General features: G+C 37.7%; 1 protein-coding gene across 5 annotated transcripts in view; it reads left to right on the forward strand.

The window, feature by feature from the left end:
* Nucleotides 1-23677, forward strand: part of Pot1 (protection of telomeres 1) — a 68540-nt gene that overhangs the window by 36042 nt on the left and 8821 nt on the right. For all 5 annotated transcript variants that reach the window (XM_057772729.1, XM_057772720.1, XM_057772712.1 and 2 more), the window contains 7 exons: nt 3850-4005; nt 10436-10605; nt 15439-15521; nt 16684-16746; nt 19496-19652; nt 21764-21969; nt 22578-22713. In XM_057772729.1, coding sequence (XP_057628712.1) covers nt 3850-4005; nt 10436-10605; nt 15439-15521; nt 16684-16746; nt 19496-19652; nt 21764-21969; nt 22578-22713 — 971 coding nt within the window. The remainder of the gene's footprint in view (nt 1-3849; nt 4006-10435; nt 10606-15438; nt 15522-16683; nt 16747-19495; nt 19653-21763; nt 21970-22577; nt 22714-23677) is intronic.

Below are 23677 nucleotides of genomic sequence, written 5' to 3' on the forward strand. Positions count from 1 at the left end.
TAGTTCTGTTCCTGCTTTTCTCTGTGCTTTCCCTCCAGAAAAAAACAGTATTTGTCAGGTATGGATTTTAGAAACAGTGTGACATTCAGTTATTTTAATAATAAGAACATTCAGAATTCTGTCATGTCTTTAGTGACACTTTTGTGTGAATATTTATGCTTCTTTGTGAAAGTCAATTGTGTTGCATCCTTGGTATACTGCTGTTAAGTTCTCTTCCCATGTCTTTACTTCCTTGCTCATCAGAGTAGGCATGAGTAACTTTGAAATGTTTGTTGTTATTTTTTTGTTTTGTTTTTAAGTCAGCTAGAAAAATTATAGGCACATAAATGCTATTCAGGCTTCATTTACTCCTACCTCACTAATAACCTGGGGGAGGTCGTTGCTTAATCATTTTCCTGTTGTGGGTGGCCGCTTGTGTGTTTCCCAGCGCCCATGATTCCCGAAATAATCACACAGAAACTATATTATTTAAATCACAGCTTGACCCATTAGCTCTAGCTTATTAATGGCTAGCTTTTACATCATAATTTAACCCATCTCCACTAATCTGTGCATCACCATGAGACCTTGGCCTGCCAGCAAAGTTTCAACACATCTGTCTCCGGCAGTGGCTCCATGGCTTCTCTCTGACTCCCCTTTTTTCTCCTAGCACTCAGTTTAGTTTTCCCTGCTTATCTTTGTTTTTCCCTATCAAGCCAAACAGTTTCTTTATTAACCAGTGGTATTCACAGCATACAGAGGGGAATCCCACATTATTTTCCTTTTTGACTCTTTGGATTTTTATATAGGATTTTTTGAGCAGCACTGCTTTGGCCAAGATCCTGTGCTTAATGCTCTGTTTGGAATAATCAGACAATGGAATGTCATGGTGCTTGGATATGATAGGGCTTCTCATTGTTGTTACTGCTGGCATATTTTAAAAGAACACTGTAAGGAAAGTTAAGTCAAGTAAGCCAAACTACACCAAAGAAATATAAAATCATCCAGGATTAGAAGGAATCCTAGACTAGTAACTTATGTTCCCTGGCCAGTGTGACATCCTTAACACATGAGTACTTGTAAACCATTGAATGTTTCCAGGAACAAAGATGCTCGCTCTTTGCTGATAACATCTGTTGACTGTTTCGGTGACAGAAAAAGCTACAGATTGAGATAAAGCCTGCAACCCTGTAGCAGATAGAGTCAAAACTGCATTTTTATCTCTAAAGAATCCCTGTACGCCTGTAGCCTATTTTAGTAAATAATCAGTTTTCAGATAAGTCAACCTTTGATGAAGGGTTCATTATATTGTCTTTTAAAATTTATTCTTTGAGAATTTCATAAATTTATACTGTGAAATGTGGTCATATCCACTTCCTGTTCCCCCCCCTTCATCCTCCCCTCGTTTATCCCCACAAAACATCCCACTCCTACCTTCACGTCCTTTGCTTTCCTCGCTAAGTCCGTTGAGTGCCCCCATGTGTGCTTGACTGGGCATCCATTCACAGGGCACCGCCACCCTGCCAGTGACCACACTCCTGAAGAAACATGGTTCTTCTGCCTCTAGAAGCTATTAACTGCCAGGAGCGCCTCAGTTAGGTGTGAAGCCTTGTCAGCTCCTCCCACTTCTGAATGCTAACAGGGCTGAAGAAGGTTGAGGAACTTATTTTGAAATTTAGCACTGAGAAATAAATATGAAAAACTTAATGAAGCTCTTTGAGGACAGCTTGTTATGTCTTAAAAGCCTTTACAAATCATTTAACAGTCTAATTTTATAAATTTCCTTTATTGAAATAATTTTAAATGTATAAAAAAGTATGCTTGAAATAATACTTTTCCTTATATATAGTCAAAACCTGGAAGGAAAAAGAAGCGTAGTAATTGTGTGAACTCTTTGATAGAGTGTTTTATGAATCTGTAGTGAAATTGTAGACCTAAACTTGTTGAAATAAACTTTAATAATAGTCTGCTTAGTAATATGTTTCATTTATATACTAAAAATGTTCCTACAGTAGCAAAATTATTCTAGGAAGTAATGTAGCAATGTTTTACTCTGAGCTACTTTGAAGGAATAGAATTATGAATGAATTTTTTCTGATGTTGATTTTCTAATGTATCAGAAATAATTTTTAATTAAATATTAAAAACATGAAAACAGACATTATTCTTTTTAAATTATACTTATTAGTATGCAAAATAATATTTCCTTTTTCAACCTGAACATTACATTACTGACCATGTAATCTTGGTCCTTTTTCCGTCATAATATATCCATTTTAGGCTTTCCCAGTAGCCATGTGTTTTAGTTCATTTCTTTGCTAAGAATTGATATCATTGCTTTGATAAGACACTTTGACCAAAATCACTTTATGGAAGGGAAGAGTTACTTGGCTTATACCTCCAGATCACAGTCCAGGCGGCAGTCAGGATAGACACACAAGCAAGAACTTAACATGTGGGGCAGAAGTCACTAAGGACGCTAATGTTTGCTGGCTTACAGACCAGCTTATACAGGGTTAGCATTCTTACTTGATTCATGACCACCTGCCTGAGAATGATGCTGCTCACAGTGGACTGGGCTCTCCTGCACCAATCAACAGTCTAAAACAAATCCCCCACAGACACGCACACAGGCCAGTCTGAACTCTGAACGAGGCAGCTCTGCAGTTGGCACCATCCTGTCAAATGACACTAGGCTCAGGCAACACCATTTACCTGTCTGTGGTTTGCATTTAAACCATAATTGGATAAATCTTTTTTAAGAATGGATTTTATTTTTTAATTACATGTATTTGTGTAAGTCTTTGCACATTTATGCAGGTGCCTGGAAAGGCCAGAAAAGTGTCTTGGATCGCCTAAAGATGAAGTTACAGGCAGTTGTAAGATACTTGACATGGGTGCTGGAAACCAAACTCGTGCCTTCTTCAAGAGTGGTATGCATTATCAATTGCTGAGCCATCTCTCCAGCCTCAATAATCTCTAATAAAAGCATTATTCCACTTTTTTTTATTACTCTGTTCATACAATGTAGATGCTGAGAAATACTTTTAAGTTTAAATTTCCTTAAGCTTATTCTAGTTTCATATATATATATATATATATATATATATATATATATATAGAGAGAGAGAGAGAGAGAGAGAGAGAGGGAGGGAGGGAGGGAGGGAGAGGGCACCAGACCTCATTACAGATGGTTGTGAGCCACCATATGGTTGCCGGAAATTGAACTCAGGACCTTTGGAAGAGCAGGCAATGCTCTTAACCACTGAGCCATCTCTCCAGCCCCTTATTCTAGTTTCTTGATACTCAGTTTGAAACAGGCATAATCTCATTGTCTTAAAGTTTTGACTTTATCTCTTATCTTTGTTTTTTATAGTAACCAGAAGTTAAATATACCCAGAACTGAGGGGTATAAATGGGGAGATAAAGAGAAGGAGAGGTGGGTGGGGGAAATGGAGTGGTATTTGAGCACAGATACAAGAAAACTCAGTCTACAGTGCTTGGTATCATACAGTGACTTTTCATTTTTTTTTTTTTTTTATTTTCGACACAGGGTTTCTCTGTGGCTTTGGTTCCTGTCCTGGAACTAGCTCTTGTAGACCAGGCTGGCCTCGAACTCACAGAGATCCGCCTGCCTCTGCCTCCCGAGTGCTGGGATTAAAGGTGTGCCCGGCGTGACTTTTCATTTTTATCTTTCTGCATTTTCCTGTATATCACCAGTAGTTCATATTTAGCCTTTTTATAGTCTCAGCATGATACACATCACATTTAAAAGTATTAAAGACACTCAGTAGCGTGCATTGATTCATTTTGAAGCTTGCCTCAGTATTTCATAAACCTCATTAAGCCTTTTGTTCCTGTCCTGTACAGGTATGGGACGGAACGAGGACCACTTTTCCCTCCTGGAGAGTCTCCTTACAAGACCTTAACTTTGAAGGTGACTTAAGTCACATTCTACGGCTGCAGAGTCTGGTGGTAGACATTATGGTCTATGACAACCATGTGCAAGTGGCTAAATCCCTGAAGGTGATGTTGATTAGAAAGATGCTTGTTCTTTAGTTTTTATAGTCTTTGCAGTTTTATAATTTATGCTCATATATTGTTTGTAGGTGATATAGGGGGTCTAGAGATTAACCAAATTTGATTTCAAGTTAACAATATATATATTGTTGTGCCCAGATTACGACCCCCACAGAGAGACCACCAGAGAGGCCCAAACTGTAATAAGCATGGTTTAATCATCATAATACAAACATGTTTGGAACTCATCTCCATCCCCGTTACAAGGTAGAGAGGAGTTGTATCTCCTCTGTGGGGAAAGCTTTTAAAGGCATAACTACAAAGAGAATCTTTGAAGATGCTTTGGCATGGGTACAAGGACTTTTGCTCCCTCCCATTCTGTTAAGTCAGCTTTTTCCTTGTTCTTAGAGCAAGGCCACTGTTCCTGAGTTAGGCCATCTTTATCAGCCTGTACCAGGTAGCTGGCTGGGCTGAGCTAAGTGACCTTGTGCTTGGAATCTCCTGGGTGGGAGAGGGGAAGGCCACTATCTTCCTGGGAAAACATTCTGCTAGGAAATTTCTTCTTGACCCTTTGAGAATAAGGGGTGAAGATCCCACATATATACATTTTATAACATATATAAACACACACACACACATATATTTAAAATTACTTTTTATTTGAGGATGTAATTATATCAATAACCCTTTTTCCGTTTTCTCTTTCCCTCCACACCCTCCCATGTACTCCCCATCCCTTGATTTCTTTCAAGTTGCATGGCTTTTTTCTCTCTGTCTCTCTAGGTGTGTGTGTGTAACCAATGGGTGTGCTCTTCCCTGGGTGAGCAGACTTCTCCTGCTCTCAGCATTCCTCAGTTGTCTGTAGGTCTTTGTTTGGGATTCAGGTCTCCTGAGCTTCCCCCTCTCTCATTAGCCTATCTGTTAATGCCACCCTCATTCAGATCGTGTTGAGGAAGCCTTGTTGGTAAGATTTAATGGGTTTAGGTCTCCATTATTTCTAGAAAACACAATCTTACAGCAGACCTCCTGTATCTTTGGGTCTTCAACAGTTTTCATTCCCTCTTTTCTGAAGTGTTCCCTGAGCTTTGTGTACAGTTATGTTGTAAATGGATTCTTTGGACTCAGCTCTACATTTGTGCATCTTGGTTGGTTGTGGTTTTCTGTAATGGTCTCTGTTTTAAAGAGAATTTTTTCCTTGATGAAGGATGAGAACTACACTTTTCTGTGTGTATAAGGATAAATTTTTAGGATATAGTTAGGGAGTATGTTGGTTTACTAAAGTGGCAGTTGTAGGTTCTCCTCCAAGATCCATGGCTTCACTAGTTCCAGGTAATTGGCTAGGTTTACAGTACCAGGCATAATTTCCCTCTTATTTAGAGAGTTATTGGTTACTACCAGGGTATGCATGATGCATGCCACTACTGCAACCGTAGGGTTATCATTCCATGTTGGTCATTGTTGTGCATCATGGCCATCACAGCTGGATAGGACTGTTGTTTGCTTCTTCCTTTGGGAGCTTCCATGATGCCTTATGGAGGGGACTTTCAGATCAGGTCCAACTCAGGGTTCCTGGTTCCTATGTCCAAAGTCATGGTGCCCTTTGCCTCTGGGGGACAACAGCAGTAGCCAGTGTTTTAGAAATCTCTCAGACAACCCTGACCAGTAACTCAAAAGACGATTTCTCATGTGTTGGGAACTTTTTAAATTATGTTTCCAAGCATATTTTTTCTAGAAATAATAAAAATAAATTTGTGATATGAGAAATGTTATTTATGATGCTATAAAATCATTAACAATATTTTAAAAAGAAATTGCAACTTTAATGAGGGATAGGAATAATGATATAGTTTTAACCACTAGAATGCCATCACTAAAGCAATATATATCTTCACCACAATAATAATGACAAATGAATTTATTTTATATGGGTGGCATTTGGACAAAGTGCTATATTAAACTACTACTGTTGGTTCTCATTCTTAAAGTCTACTTACAAGTAACCTAGAAGTCTAGAAAGAGTAGAAATGTGTGAATTTTCATCATACACCTCATGTATGATGTGAATTATTTTCTTTTGATAAAGTTTTCAAGTCATTATATAAAATTAAACTTCATGTTCAATAAATAAAAATTTTTAAGTAGTATTTTTTCTTTAGAAGCTCCATGTATTCTTTTTTATTTTTTCAAAAGTAGTCTTGAGTTATTGGTTTATACTGGAACAAAATCTGAGGCTCCGGAAGTAAATTCTGCAGCAGATGCTCTGGCTCCTGCTTGTGCTATTCTGCAGCTTCTGTTCCGTGAGTCACCATGCCAGGTTCTGGACAGCCGGTGGCAGTCATCTCAGGTCCCGGTCTGTCCAGGGAACTCTAGGCACTGCCTCACAGGTCTGTTCCATGCGAAGTGGCAATAGTTCTCTGATATGGACAAGTGACTAAGGTGCTAGCCCTGGTTTCTGCTCTCCAGCTTATTATCTTGAAACATCCTGAATTGTTTTGGCAGAGTGTAGACTTACCTTTGTGCATATTACTTTGAGAAAGTATTATATCCCTAGTGTGCAGAGTGATTTGGGTTGTTTGTATTGTATGGACCTTGCTTACTGTCTAGGGAAATTTGGTTCTTATTATATTTAGATTCACAAATGGTAGAGAATAGTTTTTGTTCATTTTTACCAAATTTTTTGAAAGTCTCCTGTTTCTGGGTCTCATAAATGCTGAAAAGAAATGATCTTTCCTATAGATCTTCTCTATTTGTTTATAAGAAGAGAAAACACAAATAAAACTGCATGTGTGCAGTTTAGTGCTGTTCCTGTTTATTAAACGAATATCCTAGAGAAGAAAACACTTTCCTGTCATATTGTGTTACAGGTTGTCTTAACTGACTCTAATCAATAAATTCTGTGAAGGGCAGGGCCAGGGTACTAATATTTTCTTACCCTTTATAAATGTTTGTGTACATTGAGGCATCTGGACTTGCATAGTTTGAAAGATAGACTTTGGGATTTTTTCCGAAGATGCTGTCTACACGGATTGATTTACTTTGGAAACAAGAATAATGATAAGTCCAAATTTGAATATGCTTTCATAATACACAGGAAGGACTCTTTAATGAGAAGAAAGGATGCTCCTTAATCTGTTTTGACCATTTGATTATTTGACTTCTCTTCTCCTGTGCTCAGGTCCTAACTAGGCATATTCACTCCACCTATCCTGCTTCTCTTCCCTAAATCCTAACCAGCATATTGCAAAGGAGCTCAGGGCAGTGCAGATTAAAGAATATCTTTTACTTAGGGACTCCAAGAATGCTGTCTATGAATGGGTTTTCAGCAGTTCCAATGTTGCTGCATCCTCTGCATTGTCCACTAGAGGGTGACATGAGCACACATAATTAAGAAAATAGATGGCTTGTCATTTCTCTCAGACATTATATTATTTGCCAGGCACTATCAGGATGCAAAGAATTCTCTTTGTGAGTAATATAATTTTACATTACTTACTATTCCTTGATACCACTTTTACTTATTTTCTGACAACCTCTGAAACATTGACAATAAGAAATCTTCAGTCACATGTCATTGATGCAAATACCTTCTCAACACTTCAAGACAGATGTTAAGAGTTGCATTTTAATATTAGCATGCATGGAATAATTTCATAACTTGTGTAGGATCAGGAAAATGTTTTTTAATAATGACAACAGTTAATGCAGTTATAAAGCATAATATTATCAACTTCTATAAATAATATATTCTTACCCTGCTGCAATTTATAAAATAGTAGAAAACATACATAGTCATAATCACATTTTTGCATTTAGTGACCTAATAACTGTGGTTAGCTCTAGGGGAAAATAAAAACTTTTGTTGTTGTTGTTAAATGGCGAATACTCTTTTCTAGAGTCATACATAGTGACTTCTTTCTAGTCTTATATTTTTAATAGTTATGTATTGATTAGACCTTAATGACAGATTAAGCTACACCTGTTTTTTATTGAAATTCCTTAGTTTGTAGCTTTGGAATCTTATTGCATCACTAACAAGATTAATATATGAGCATCAGGCACATTCTGTAATATTTATTCAAGCTTTACAAAATGCAGTGCTGCCTCCAGAAGGCATTTTTGATAATAACTATTTGTCGTCTTTTCTCTGTGGTCTGTACATTGTGTTCACTGGTCTAGTGTCGGGAAGGAAACATGGTTAGGTTCCATGCGTTCACCATTGATGCTTTGTCCTGAAGATTTTACCGCACTTACTTCAGACTCCTCTGCGTTAAAGCTGTGTATGGAACCTGCCGCAGTCCCTGTGGTCTCCTTAGGCGCCTGCTCTTGAAGTTACTCCCACTCCAGCACGCGGCCGTGCTCACTACTTCTTAGGGTGTCTGTCTTACTTTTTGTCTTGCCCCACATCCTACTCTTCAGAACAATCCTGACCTTTTGTTTGTTTGTTTGTTTGTTTTGTTTTTTTTTTTTTTTTTTTTTTGATTTTCGAGACAGGGTTTCTTCGTAGCTTTTGGTTCCTGTCCTGGAACTAGCTCTTATAGATCAGGCTGACCTCGAACTCACAGAGATCCGCCTGCTTCTGCCTCCCGAGTGCTGGGATTAAAGGCGTGCGTCACCACCACCCAGCTCCTTTTTCTTCCGTATACGTTTTTGGAAAAAGTTTTCAGATGTCATGAAAGGCACTGAAGTTTCTGGCTGAAATTGCCTTAAATTAAAAATTTATTGTAAACGAAATTAATCTTTGTATAACTAAACTTTGTCTACTAATGGAGGTCTTTTCCTGTTTCAGCTTTCTTTCTAGCCCTTAACGGTGATAGACATCTGCTATACTAATGTAAAATCAAAAGGACTAAGCATTATGAAAAGCATACAAAAATATGTATTTTAATATTTATTATTCTGGTATCTCACTTTAGAGTCCTCATGGAAAGTATATATTTCCCTTGTATTTTTCCCCTGAACCTTTCTATATTCCCTTCTCCACCTCTTTAACTTCTCCACCTCAATTACCTTTAAAAGCAGTTAAAGGTAATTTGAAGAGAATAGATTGGCTCCTTCCATCTGCCTGCCCACCTCAGAAAACCTGTAAGGACCAGAAAGAAATATCCTTGGAAGAGAAATTGTAGTTCTGGGAGTATGGCTGTTTCTCCCTGACTTGCTCTCTGCTCCTCCTGCCCCACTAGAGCTCAAGGTTAACAAAGAACTTCCAGAGGAGAAGCTTGGTTTGCTTGTCTCTCCTTCTCTCCTTTTTTCCCTCTCTCCCTCCTTGCTTCCCTCCCTATTCTCATCTCTACACCCTCGCTACCCTCTCCCTCCATTTGATACTTTTCTAATTTATTATGTTACCACAATTATACTGAATTTGAAGGGAAAAGGAGAAAAGTAGCTTCTCACCCAACACTCAGAAATGCTGCTTATATGCAAGTGAATTAAACTTCCTTATATTCTTCCCTTTTTACTTATAACTCTACATAAAAATACATGCAGTTGATATTACATAGTGTGCTCCTTTTGGTAGATATCAGTGTCTTTTTTATTTTATCTTATTAAAATGGAATTGTTGATCTGGATTGGATGGTATGGGTACAAACTGTCTTCCCCCACAGCTGGTTCTAGAGTCTCGTCCAACAGCACTTGGCTCTAAATGTCAGTGGCTGTTAATACCCTTCTATGTTTTTTTATTTGTAATATTCACTGAAGAATGTCTAAATTCTCTAGTTTCAGATGTTTTAGTATAAATTTAGAAAAATAGCTGAGATTGACTTAGAGTAGATAGTTCAAAATTCTGGCTTAATCCTACATTTGAATTTACAGAATGTATTCCACAAGGATTGTGATAAAAATAAAAATGTTATATTAGAACTTTGTTTTCCATGGAATTTGTAAGATACGGGAAAATAGTTGGTGGCACACATGTATGATACCAGCAGAGGACTAAGGCAGGAGTCTTTCTGTGGCTAGCAAGAAAATTAACCTGTCAAGTAAATATGGCCATTATGTTATTTTGATCAAACTAGATGATTAATTTTTTTTTCTAATGTCTCATAGTGAGGGGATTTTATGCCTCATTTATAATATTATTTTAGGGTAGTTTAAACAAGTTCTTTTCAAAATATTATCAAATAGAATTTCATTTAGGTCTTAGATCCCTTCACTATATTCTATTGATGAGCCTCCGAAATGGGCCTGCGTGTGCTGTGTAGGTTGCCCATGGTCATGTGCATAAGCATGCTCCCATCCGTGTTTCAGATCTGATGTGGAGTCCATGCAGCTGATGCCAGGCACAGTGCTGCCCTCCTTGCAGTGTCTTCTGTGGTTGGAAAGCGTCCTTGGTTGTGTCCTTTGTTACTGCCTCCTATTGACTGTGAAATTTTCAAATACCAGAAATTGTTTAAATTAATCCCTTTTTTCTGAAATAATTTTCTTAATATTCTTTTAGATCGGAAGCTTTCTTAGAATCTTTAGCCTCCATACCAAACTTCAGTCTGTTAATTCAGAGCTCAGAAATTCACTGTTAAGACTGGAGTTTCATCTTCATGGAGGGACCAGTTATGGTCGGGGTATCAGGGTTTTGCCAGAAACTAGTCCGTGCTTGGATCAGCTGAAAAAGTGAGTATTTTATATCCCACATTTTAAAACACATTAAAGAATATTCTTTTTTTTTTCTTTTTTTCTTCTTTTTTTTTTTTTTGGTTTTTTGAGACAGGGTTTCTCTGTGGCTTTGGAGCCTGTCCTGGATCTAGCTCTTGTAGACCAAGCTGGCCTTGAACTCACAGAGATCCGCCTGCCTCTGCCTCCCGAGTGCTGGGATTAAGAATATTCTTAAAGTTCTTAGAAAATAGCACATTATCAATTCAGTTTGCTTCTTCCTTTGGTGTTTTTAGTGTGTACCATGAACAGAAACAATTTCACCATATTCTGGAGGAAGAAACCCATATATCTTCAAAGAGAAAGTACATCATTCTATATAAACTGAAATAAAACTATTGTCATTCAAGGTTTAATTTACTTTAATTGCCTTTGACGTTAACTTTCTATTTTACGAATTTCATGTTATTTTAATTCACAATGTGCCAGAACAGAATTTCACTTTTCTAATATTTTAGTCAAAATTTTTCCATGCATATATTTTAATCATATTCTTTTCTCATTCCTAAGTACTCCCAGATCCTCCTGCACGTCCCTTCCCACGTAACTTTATGTTCTCTCTCCTTCTCTTCCTTATGAAAAAGAAAATAAATCAAAACAGATAAACTAAAGAAATCAACAGATAAAAATTAACAGTAACAACAAAAAACAGAAACAGAGCATGGAGTCAGTGTTGTATTGGTCTATTATGAGCATGGGGCCTGTCCTGGGGTGGTTGACAGGGTGTCACTGTATTGGTAAAAACAGATTTTCCCTTTCTCAAGGATTATTAGTTTCAAATAACTTTTTGGTTCAAGCTGGGACTTCCTTTCTCAGTGCTGGCTTTTGTCTGGTTTGAACCTGTGTCAGTCTTGTACATGTTGTGACAGTGTCTTGAGTCCATGTGTGCATCAGCCCTTTTGCATCTGGAAGATGCTATTCCTTTGGAATCATCCCCTCCACTGGCTTTTGCAGGCGTTATGCCTTCTCCCTTGCATTGGTCTCTGAGCCTTGAGAGGAACTGTATGATAAAGACGTCCCTTTAGGATGTGTGTTTCAAAGACTCTCAACCCTTTGCACTTCGTCTGGTTGTGGATCACTTTATTGCCTACCATCTGCTGTAAGAAGAAGCTTCCTTGTTGATGTTGAGTGATGCTCAGTTTTTAAAAGTGGCTAGTTACTCCTTTAACATATGTGCCACTGTTACACCAATATACAGTTTAGGAGGGTTTCTGGAGTAGGTTGCATGGTTTGTAGCTGGGTGAAATTAATTTTAATTCTGAGCTGGATTACTTTTCTCATCTCTTCTTTTTGAGTATTATTTCTTCTGTTCTAGAACTTTCAAGTGTGTCCTCCCTTACTTCTCCAGTTTTTTGATGTAGGCACTTAGTGCTATGAAAAGTCTCTTAGGCCTCCCTCTATTGTATTCTATAAATTTAAATATGTTGTGTTTTCATTCAGTCAAAATTCATTCAAAAGTTAATTTCCTTATTTATTTCAAGCTTGACTCGATTTTTATTCAGTCGTGAGTTGTCCAATGTGTATGCATTTGTATATGTTTTCCTGTTTCCAGTGTGTTGGTGTCCAGCTTCCATAGTGCTCATGTGGAATGCAGGCTGTAATTTCAGTCTTTTTATATATGTTGAGACTTGCTTTGAATCGCTTTGTGTTAAGGTATATAGTCAATTTGGCAGAAAGTTCTGTGGACTACTGGAGAGAAAGAATATTCTTTAATGTTTAGGTGGGACATTCTTTTTTTTTTTTTTTTTTTGGTTTTTCGAGACAGGGTTTCTCTGTAGCTTTGGTGCCCGTCCCGGAACTAGCTCTTGTAGACCAGGCTGGCCTCGAACCCCCAGAGATCCGCCTGTCTCTGCCTCCCGAGTGCTGGGATTAAAGGCGTGCGCCACCACCGCCCGGCCTAGGTGGGACATTCTTAAATGTGTGCTAATTCCATTTGATTTATATTATTTACCATATCTCTGTTGAGTTTTTGTCTGGGTGGCCAGTCTATTGGCATGAGGAGAGTAGTGAAGTTACTCACTTTCAAAATGTGAGAGTCAATAAGTGATTTTAGCTGTAGTGGTGTTTCTTTTTATGAACTGGAGTGCCTTTGTGTTTGGTACACACATTTAATATTGTAATATCCTCTTGGTGGATTTTTCTTTAATGGGGATATAGTGTACTTCCTTATTTCTTTTTATTATTGTTGGCCTGAAGTCTTTCTTCAACTATCCTGCTCTCTTCTTGGATTCATTAGCTTGGAATACCTTTTTCCATCTCTCTACCATAAGATGATGTCTATCCTTGGTTGTGAGTGGTGTTTCATGCATGTAGCAGAAAGATAGGTCCTGTTTTCTAATCAGTCTGTTAGTCTATGTTTTTTTGATTAGGTAATTGAGGCCATTAATATTGAGAGCTTTTAAGAGCAGAATTTATTAATTTGTGCAATTTTGTTTTCATAGTATGAGGTGTGTCATCATCTCCCTTTCTTTAGACTAACTTCTTTGATTATTTATTTCATGTGCCCTCTTAAGTGAATTCATCTTAACTAAAGTTTTCCTCCTATTGTCTTCTGTAGATTTGGATTGGTGCACAGAAATTGCTTAAACTTGTTTTTATTGTGAAATTTTCTTCTTTCTTCATCAATTATGAGTAATAGTTTTTTTGGGTGTAGTAGTCAGTACTGGTATCTCTGGTCTCTCAGAGCTTGTAGACATCTGCCCAGGCCCATTAGAGTCTCTATTGAGAAGTTGCGTGTTTAAGTGGGCCTGCCCTATAAAAGTCTTGGTCTTTTTCTCTTGTATCCTTTAATATTCATTCTTTATTCTGTATAGTTAGCACTTTATTAATGCATCATGGTCAAGTATGGTTTTATTATGCATCACCTTTTCTGGTCTAGTCTATTTGCCTACCTGGATAAACATCTTTCTTTATATTGGGGGAGTTTTCTTCTATGATTTTATTAAAAATATTTTCTGCATCTATATAACCTAGGTTTCTTCATTTATATCATTCTTAGATTATCATTCATAGATATGGTCTTTTTATAATGTCCCAGATTTCCTAGATATATTTTGACTGGATTTTTTATATTTGAATTTTTCTTTGGCCAACTCATCTATTCCTTCTACATTGTCTGCAAGACCAGAATTCTTTCTTCATTTTTTAAAAATCTGTAGCTAAGGCTAACCTGTGAAGTTTTATTCAGCTTCTTTAGTTTTTCATTTCCAGTTTTATTTTAGTTTGTGTTTTTTTAGTTATTCTATTTCTTTGTTAAACTCTTCTTCCATGTCTTGAATTCTTTTCATTATTTGATTTAGCTGTTTGCATTTTAGGTCTTCATTTAGGGATTTGTTCATATTTCCTTCAAGGTCTTTGAGCTTACTCATGATTGCTATTTTTAAGTCCTTGATTCGTGCTTTGGCTTAATAGCTGTTCCCAAGGCTTATAATAGACTTACTGGCTTCTGGAGGGGGTATATTATCTTGTTCTTCCTTCTTGTGTTTTGCTCTGTTATTTAGGCATCTGTAGTTATGATATTCTAGATATTTCTTGGTGTAGATATCTGTTCTTGTCTTTGTTGGGGGAGTTTCTGATCTTTCTTGCTTTTGCTCATTCTGGTCCCTAGTGAAGTATGGTGGCTGTAGGGTTGCTAGTGAAGAGCTCTTCTGGGTCACAGCTAAGTGGTGGGTCTGGACCCGTGATAGAGAACTGTTCTGCTGTGTGTGTGGTAGAGAACTGTTCTGCCGTGTGATGGAGAGTTGTTCTGCCGTGTGATGGAGAGTTGTTCTACCGTGGGATGGAGCGTTGTTCTACCGTGGGATGGAGCGTTGTTCTGCCGTGTGATGGAGAGTTGTTCTGCCATGTGATGGAGAGTTGTTCTACCGTGGGATGGAGTGTTGTTCTACCGTGGGATGGAGCGTTGTTCTGCCGTGCTATGGAGCTTTGTTCTGCCGTGGGATGGAGCGTTGTTCTGCCATGTGATGGAGAGTTGTTCTACCGTGGGATGGAGTGTTGTTCTACCGTGGGATGGAGCGTTGTTCTGCCGTGCTATGGAGCTTTGTTCTGCCGTGGGATGGAGCGTTGTTCTGCCATGTGATGGAGAGTTGTTCTACCGTGGGATGGAGCGTTGTTCTGCTGTGCGATGGAGAGTTGTTCTGTTGCTCGGTCACAAAGGAATGAAGCTGTACTAGAAGGAAAGGCTGAGAGAAGTGACTGAGAAAAATTAGAGAGACCCTGGATCTGAACCATGATGTTGAGTCCCAAGGGGGTGGTTGTGAACTAGAAGGGTAAGTACGGAAAGACTAGAGTGGAACACAAGCAAAAGAACGAAGGTCGCCTACCTGAGCCAGGCTAGTGTGGCAGCAGTGGGTCCTAGTACATAGGATGTCCTGCGGGTCAGTGGAGTCACAAAGCAATGAACATAGTCTGTATGGGAAGTATGAAAAGTGGCTAACAGGGAGGCCCTGTGTCCACACCCAGATATTATTAGTCCCAGGAGATTGAGCTTATTGTTCCAATCTTGGGTGATATCGTTGTAACTGCTAATGTTAACCATTTCCCAGGGTTTTTTGTTTTGTTTTGTCTTTGAGTATTTTATTGACTGACTGTTCTATTCATATCTGTCTGACCTCTGTTGTTTACTTTGATGGCTTTGGAGCTCTCAGATAATCTGATAAAAGCTCCAGACCATTGACCTGAATCATCAAATTTTATAATTTAATGAACTCTTGGATTTTGTGAGTAAAAGTAAAACTTACTCTGTTGACTTTATTACACAATTTGGTTTCCTTTTTTTTTTTTTTTTTATTTTAGAGAGTTAGAATGTGCAGATGTGGACGTCACTCAGCCCTCAAGTGGAATCTGTCAATCAGAAAATGAGGACGTTTCACTTTCAAGTAAGGATAATCTGTAACATTGACATTTTACTTCCTCATAATTTTAGAAGCATTTCTAAATTTCTCCATGCTTTCTTCCATGTCTCTCTTTTCAGTTCTTATACTTATATGGTGTATATTTGTGTTAAAGAAACACTTTAACATTTATCTGTCCTATATACAACTAAGCTTGGTTCACCCTTGAATCACACTTTCAAATTAGAGTGATAGTGTTTATTTGAATTATAATGTATACGTAGTGTTTTGTATTCATTAAAAAAATACTATGTGACTTTCTTAAGCAACCATTTTGCTTGTCAGTTTCTAAAGGGAACAAAGGGTGCTGATGCTCCTTTATATTAGCCAGTCTAAGTGGTTTTGCTTGTAAGTGTTTTGGGTATCTAATGCATAAACATGAGTCATCCAAATCTCTCAAGATATTCTTATTGTTGAACTTAGTGGAATTGCTTTTGTACATTCTATATTCTGAGATTCGTCTATGCCAGAGTGTATGTCAGTAGCTCATTTCTTAATGCTGAGAGAAATGGTGATGAGCAGTCTTGCAGTGTGTTTTCTTTTCATGTAGATGGCTTCAGCATCTGCCAAAACATCAAGTAACTGCAGATATGTTTTTATTGGAGGCTTCCTATGTATTACTTATTAGTGTATTTTGAATTCTGCACCCTCTCTTGTTAATAATTTCTAGTGGTTGCAAAGTCATTTCTTGAAAAGACAAAAGTATTGTGTTCTCTATGAATGACCTTCCTTCCTTCTTTTGTCAACAATCAAAATGTGAGTTGATTTTCAAGCCTTCGTTGTTTTTCTTGTTACTATTCTTTCTGTCAGTACCAAAGTTTCTTGATTGCTATGCCTTGAAGTCAAGTAGCATAAATCCACTAATTTTCCTCCCTGTCATGATTTATTCAGTATTGTGGATTCTTTATATTTCTCCTCAAAGAAAGGAGAGACCTTGCCTTCTAATTTTTGTAACTAAGCCTATTATTTTTGTAAATAGTATCTGAATCTGCAAGGAAATTTCAGGAAACTAGATATTTCAATGTTTATTTAGGCTTTCCTCAGTTTCTCTGGACAGTGTTCTATATTTTAAGTTTTACATTGAGTTTCTGGTGGATGTTTTTTAAATAGCTATGTAATTGTGAGATTTCCTGTTTTTTTCCTGTAGACTCTGGATCAGGCTCAGTATCACTCTATGAGGTAGAGCGATGCCAGCAAGTCTCCGCTACAAGTAAGACCACTCACAGTACAGTGACCAGCATGCAGATGCCTGTGGTTACAATGTCCAACCAATGCCTTCGTACCATCAGTGATAGTAGATCCTCCTGGGGCAGTCAGCACTTGCGTTTAACTTTGATTTCCCTGCTTCATCCTATAGTGCCATAATACAGAATCCATGTATGCACATAGTTCTATATTGAATTTGCTTTTTAAGTTATATATCAATATAATTATAAAATGTGTTTAGTGTAATGATACAAATTATACTGACATTAATTCAATAAAATTATGTGATGTATTTAACTCTACACACTTAAGAAATTATTTGCACTATGCTCCCAAATTTTAATGTCTGCAGTGATCGTACACATTTACCACATATACTCCTGTCATTTGAACTAACTTGATTAAAAGCTCTAATTGAGAAAAAATATCTGAACAGAAGTGCATTAAATAATTCATTAAGTTGTTCATTAGATGTATAATGCTATAAAATAGGAGTTTCTCCTCTTGGAGAAGGGTGTAATTATGGGATGGTAGACTAAAGATTTCTGGTTTTTTTTGGAGCTGAAGATGCCTTGCAGTCAGACTTTAGATGCCTATGTGGATACCATTACAGGTATTGTCATGCAGAGGCAATGATCTCCAGATGTAAGGAGCATATGCAATGCACAGACCGATCTTGACCTGTAAAAGTATTCCTGGTATCTTTGGAGAAAAGGCAGATTCCAAAATTAGGACAGGGAAATTAGAGATAAATCAAAAACATCCTGAACTGCTAGAAAATAAAGAAATGTTCAGCTAATAGAAAATATCAAATCTGGGACATAATGATCATCAACTAAAGACTAGTGCTGGATTAGAATTTCTTGAGTAAAACTGGACTGTATGAACTTGTGTTGCTAGTAAAATTTAATAAAACGTGATTGAATAGAAAACTCTTAAAAGGTAGAATGACACCTAATTAATGAAACAAATAATGTTAAAGAAATATGACCATTTTGCTAACGTGATGGTATTTATTGGTTTAATTGTGAATCTGTTTTAAACTATTGGATTCTAAGTTACCCCCTTACTAATTACAACAGTAGGAAATTCATTCATTGTAGAGAGATGCTGGACATTCATTACTCAACTGCACGGTTTCCCTCCCCTGGAGGGCAGGGTCCTCTCTCAGACCACTTCATAGGATGCATTGAGAACCAGTGTCACATATGTAATCTCTGTGCCACAAGCTCATAGTTAGAATCTGAGTGTGAGAAAATACCACCCCGATCTAAAATGATGCTACTCAGCAAACTAATTGTCTCCTTCTCAAGTCAGTGACATGAAGTAAACACAGACAGACTGGGGATCACTTGAAGATGGAATGTGAACACGTGAAGGACAAGTATTCTGCACTGTTAGGATTAGAGCAGAAATGTAAAGACAGTGGGAGAGAAAACTTAAAAATCTGATAAGCAAATAGCAGTGTTAAAATCATGTTGTCTTTGAAACAGACACTGCAGCTATGTCAACGAGACAAATTGTTCTCATGACGTAATTGTTAGGAGAAAACAGGAGAATTCCATAATTTCTGGAAGCTGTTGCCAATAATTCAGTAACAAAATTGTAAAGTGTAGATCATGAGTAGAGTGTGTTACAATTGTTGGATCTTAACAGCATATTCAGGATAGCCTTATGTTCTCACAATTTTTCTTTAAATCTGAAAGTAGTACAAAGTTTAATTATTTTAAAACATTACCTCAGTGTGAAATGCAGCAGTGTTTCATTTTATTTTAAATTGATCAGGGCTACACAGAACAAGTGTCTCACTACAAAGCTTAGCCATTCGCCACATGAGGAAAATATATTCCTTGAGGGTTTTGTTGGATTTAATCTATGTATAGAAGTAATGTTCCTGATTGTTCGGGGGTTGTAGGGCTTGTGCATCAGTTCTGTTTTCTAAGTAGGAGAGTGTTACTTAGAACAGTGTCTAAGGGGCCGAGGAAGAGCTGTTTAGTGTAAACTCAGTCCCCGATCCCCAGCCTTCCAGTTTTATATGTCCCAGGCATTTCCTTGTGCTGTTCTTCTGTTGTAACTCGATTGCTTCCTTTCTCCCACACCCCCTTCCCCCTCTCCTACTTCCCTTTCCTACTTAGAAAATGAATTCCTTTTCTTTCACACACTGAGCACGTCTGTGATAATTGGGTTCCCCTAATGACCAGTTCTGTTCTCACATTCTAACTTTTAAATGAAGGAAAGTTCAATAAAGTCTTGAATTTGAGATACCCAAGACAAGAGCCTGTGTGGCAGATAATTTTTAGTGAATGTGTTTTGTTAGCATTTGTTTGATGAACTATAAATTGGAATGTAAGCTGTTGCCTAGCGAGTTGTCTCCAAGGTGGGCAGTGAACTGTTTCACATTTTGCAAAGGTTAACATTTATTTTCTTGTTGAAATAAACCTTCCTGTTTTGCATAAATTAGAAGTTACTAGAAATTTCTATTAGTTCCATATAAAAATACATAAAACATAGTATTTAATGGTATAAAGATGTAACCATGCAGTATATAATTAGATTCCATGTGCTACAGTGGCCCACAGCTATTCTGTAAGTCTGCGGGGTGTCTGTTCTGTGCCTGGCACTGTCTGTGGGCCTTAGGTGCATATCTAGTAACTGTAGCTGAGACTGATTTTATAATACGTCTTTGCTGAGCCAAACACAGCTAAGACGCCCATACGTTATTTATTCTGATTGAATGTAAAAATTCTTTACAGTACTTACAGATCACCAGTATTTAATGAAAACACCAATTTGTGCCATTTTGAAGCAAAAAGCTCCTCAACAATATCGAATCCGTGCAAAACTGAGATCATATATGCCCAGAAGACTTTTCCAGTCTGTTAAACTTTTTTGTCCTAAATGTCATTCATTGTAAGTATTTCCCAAAATTTAAAAAAAAAAATCATGCCATATTGTTTGTTGTTTGTATATATGTATGCCCGTGTGTGTGTGAGAGAGAGACAGAGAGACAGAGAGAGACGGGGGGGTTAAGTATTAAAATGAGCATATCATGATTTGATTTGTAGTATTTTAAAAAATGCTGATGATTTGAAGGGAAAGTACTCAATTTCTACAAAGAAAATCCTTTTGAGTCATTCTTTTTTTTTCTTTTCTTTTTAGTTTTTTGAGACATGGTTTCTCTGTAGCTTTGAAGTCCACCCTGAAACTAGCTCTTGTAGACGAGGCTGGCCTCAAACTCACAGAGATTCACCTGCCTCTGTCTCCCAAGTGCTAGGATTAAGGGTGTGTGCCACCATTGCCTGGCTTAAAATAGTTGTTATTTTCAGGCTTGAAATTCAAATTTTCGTAGGTTGAATACACACAACTGAAAATTTTCTGTTATGTTTAATAATGGTAATATAGTTAAGTGTGGTGTCTTCATTCTAAACAGTTATTATGTGAATATGTAAAATTATGGGACCTTTTATAATCTTATTAATACGTATTTGAATGAAAAAAAAAGAACTAAAAAGGAAAGGACATGACTGCTCTAGGTACTGTGGAGGAGAATGTTTACTACAGGTATATGGGAGAGCACAGAGGAAGAGATATCTGGCAGAGTCTCTCATGGGATGACCAGACTGAGCCCTGTGATTCATGGGGAGGTGAAGGCAGAGGGGAGGACATCAGCTGCTGCTGCCTGCAGTCCAAAGGTTCAAAAAGGGAAAGTGAGCAAAATGTCTAGATTAAATAGGGAAGAGCCTCCAGGGAAGGGCAGCCCTGGGTTGGAGAGTTCAGGGTAGAGGGCTAGAGGGCAGGGTGTGTAACTGGTAGAGACTGAGGGATGCTGGGAGAACCTGGCTGCCAGGTCTAGCTTTGATGTTAAATGGGCACCTCAGCCATTTGTCCCAGGTTTGGAACTTAACAGTATTCATCTCAAAACATGTTTAGATCATAAACATTATCTCCTATTAATCCTTTCAATATAATGTACCATCTTTCCTTGAAACATAGAAAATGATATTTTGGTAAATACAGTTACTGCATGAACATGCACACTGGGCCAGCATTCATGAAGCTGAAACTCTAGTGCACTGTCTTGTAAAAACACACCTGCACAATGTCCACATAATAATGTATGTGTGGTTTACCTTACAAAATCTGAGATTATTATGTTTTCAGAGAAATTCAATCCTTAAATCCCATTTCATAAAACTCAAGGAGTCTGTTTTTTACCCATATGATCTTGAACGAAAGCATCTTAGAGAATGTAAGACAGCCTGAAGTTACACACAGCTGGGGACAGAATCGGGACAAGGACTTAAACCTTTTGATTCCAAGCCATGCCATTTCTACTCTATGAGAACTCATGTGACTTATATGACTTATTATTAACAATAAGTGAAGTTAACACTGTTTTAAAGTAGGCGCCCTGTGGCAATGGAATTAACTGGGATGAAGATATAAGACAGCAGATTGGTACTGGGAACGACTAAGCTTGGACTCTAAACCAGTCCTGGGCCTAGGGCAGCAGGTGACTATGTCTGCTGCCAAACCTGATGACTTGAGTGCCCACGTGGTAGGAAATTGTCCTCTGACTTCTACACATGCTCCATGGCATGTGTTTGCCAACACCGATGCAGTCTAAGTCTGTTTATGGTAAGGATTTACCTAGCCATACAATGTCAAATACCTATTGAGTAAAATTTAGCTGATTTAGTCTTTATGTAAAATAGTGTTTTAATTTTGTTCTGTATTCACGTATTTTGTGGGTTTTAGTGTTGTACCTGCATGTGTGTCTGTGCACCATGTGTATGCCCGATGCCCACAGGATTCAGGAAAGGAATTATGGGTGGTTGTGTAGCTCCATGTGGGTGCTGGGAAATAAACTTGGGTATATGCGAGGATAGCAAGTGCTTTTAATCATCGAGTAGCCCCTAAGGGTTTTTGTTTTTGTTTTTTTAACTTTAGTACTTTATTAAATTGGAATTTTGGGCATATCCATCTATTGTTTTCTGATACTTCATTATCAATGGTTTTAGGCAAGAAGTTCCATATGAGGACAGTTTGGATAAAATTTTACAAGATGCTTCAAGTAAAGCTCTAAATACCAAGCTGCAAGATACGTCACTGTATGACTCAAAAGTCTGGTCCACTAAAGGCCAAGGAGGACGTCAGGTCGCTGTTCATTTTGTGAAAAATGATGACATTCTCCCTCTTTCAAGTGAATGCCTAATTTTGATAGAAGGTGGGAGACTTGTTATTAGGTTTTTAAAATGTTGTTTTGCACATTAATCACTCTTAAATATAAGTTATGGACACCTACTGTTAATTTCAATTCTTCAAAACACTACATTAGCTAGATTCAAATATGTATAAGCAAACACATTCACCTGAATTGCATTTTCAGATTATGAATAAAATATGCATTTATCTACCTTGTTGAATTCCTACCTGTAATCGTGTTGTGTCTGAGCAGATCTAAATGAATAATGATTTAGTAGAAAGGCTGATTGCTTATGGGCGGCTGTTACAGTCTTGGCCTCTGGATGTCACTGTTGTAATGTGGACTGAAAGTCCTCAGCTAATACCTAAGTCAAGGAAAAGAGCCTTGAAAAGCCATGATAATGACAACTTTAAAAGAATAGAATTGTACTTTTTTTATTTCCTGGTTTTTTAATCTACTTTTTAAGTAATAGTTGTTTTTTTCATCCTGACAAGTTTATGTTTTCATCTAATTTGTAACTCCTTTTTCTGTGAAATTCTTTGTAGAATTTGCTGTAGCTCACACATTGTCTATCTCCCATGCCTTGCTCTGATTATATTTGTGTTATTGAAGAATTTGTTCTTTTAAAGGAGGAAGGTTCTGTGAAGTCTCTAAACTATCAAGCAAGTTTCACAGTGTGATTCCTGTGAAGTCCGGCCCCGAGGACCTGGAGCTGCTAGACCTCTCAGCGCCATTTCTCATACAGGGGAACGTCTATCATTATGGGTATGCATTCAGCTAGAGACCGGGATTCCAGCTGTGTCTTCACTGTTTATCCCCTGGGCTGCTGTCTTTTCAGGAGGTTATTAGTATAGTTAGAAACAGTTCCTGAGCTACGATTGTGTATAAATGAAGTATAGATTCAGGCCTTTGATTTTTGAATTTTGATCTTTTCTAGAAGAGTGGTGTGTGGTACAATATTCATATGTTAGAGAGAAATAGCAATTCCAAACTTTCAGTGGACAACAGGATCATTAAGGTTAGCAACCATGTGCTGAGCTCTCTGTTCAGTAGGTTAAATGTATTGAGGCAACCCTGTTGTGAGTTCAAGAGCATCCCTACTAAATTTTCTTGTATATTTCTATTCTAGAACACACACATACACAGTGTGTATGCATGGCAATGCACCATGGGTATAAGACTTTGAAGATGATCTTCCTAGGTCACAGAATTTAGATGCTAACTAAAGGGTTGGTTTAGAGTTGAAAACCCAGTGAATTCAACAACTGCTGAGCCAGCATGCTGCAGAGTTTCTGCCACTGAAAACTGGCAGAGAGTATGGGGTCTGTAGCTTCTGCCCTGAAAGGAGCATGAAGGAAAGCACCTATACTTTTGGTGAAACAGTCACTCTGGAAATGCTCTGCTTCTAAAAGCCTTGTTCTGTAGCCTGGGTAGATCTTGTCATCCCATCTTCCATTCCCTTCTTCCTGTCCTTCTCCTAATGTGTAACATTTGCTACTCATTATTACTAATGAAACTAAATTTTGATTTTTGTTATAAAATTACTTCCTGCCGTTACCATACCTACTACTCTATTGTGGTCCTTACAGGGACCAGTAGGCTTTGCCCTTGGTTTTGTTTAATACACATTGGATGAAAACCTTCAGCAATGAAGTAAAATAAATTAGTAGCTGTTTTTCCTCTGAAGTACCCAGTGCCTTCATATCTTTATATCTTCTGCAGTTTTTAT

Source organism: Chionomys nivalis, chromosome 1 (assembly GCF_950005125.1).
Source record: "Chionomys nivalis chromosome 1, mChiNiv1.1, whole genome shotgun sequence".
NCBI classification, from domain to species: Eukaryota; Metazoa; Chordata; class Mammalia; order Rodentia; family Cricetidae; genus Chionomys; species Chionomys nivalis.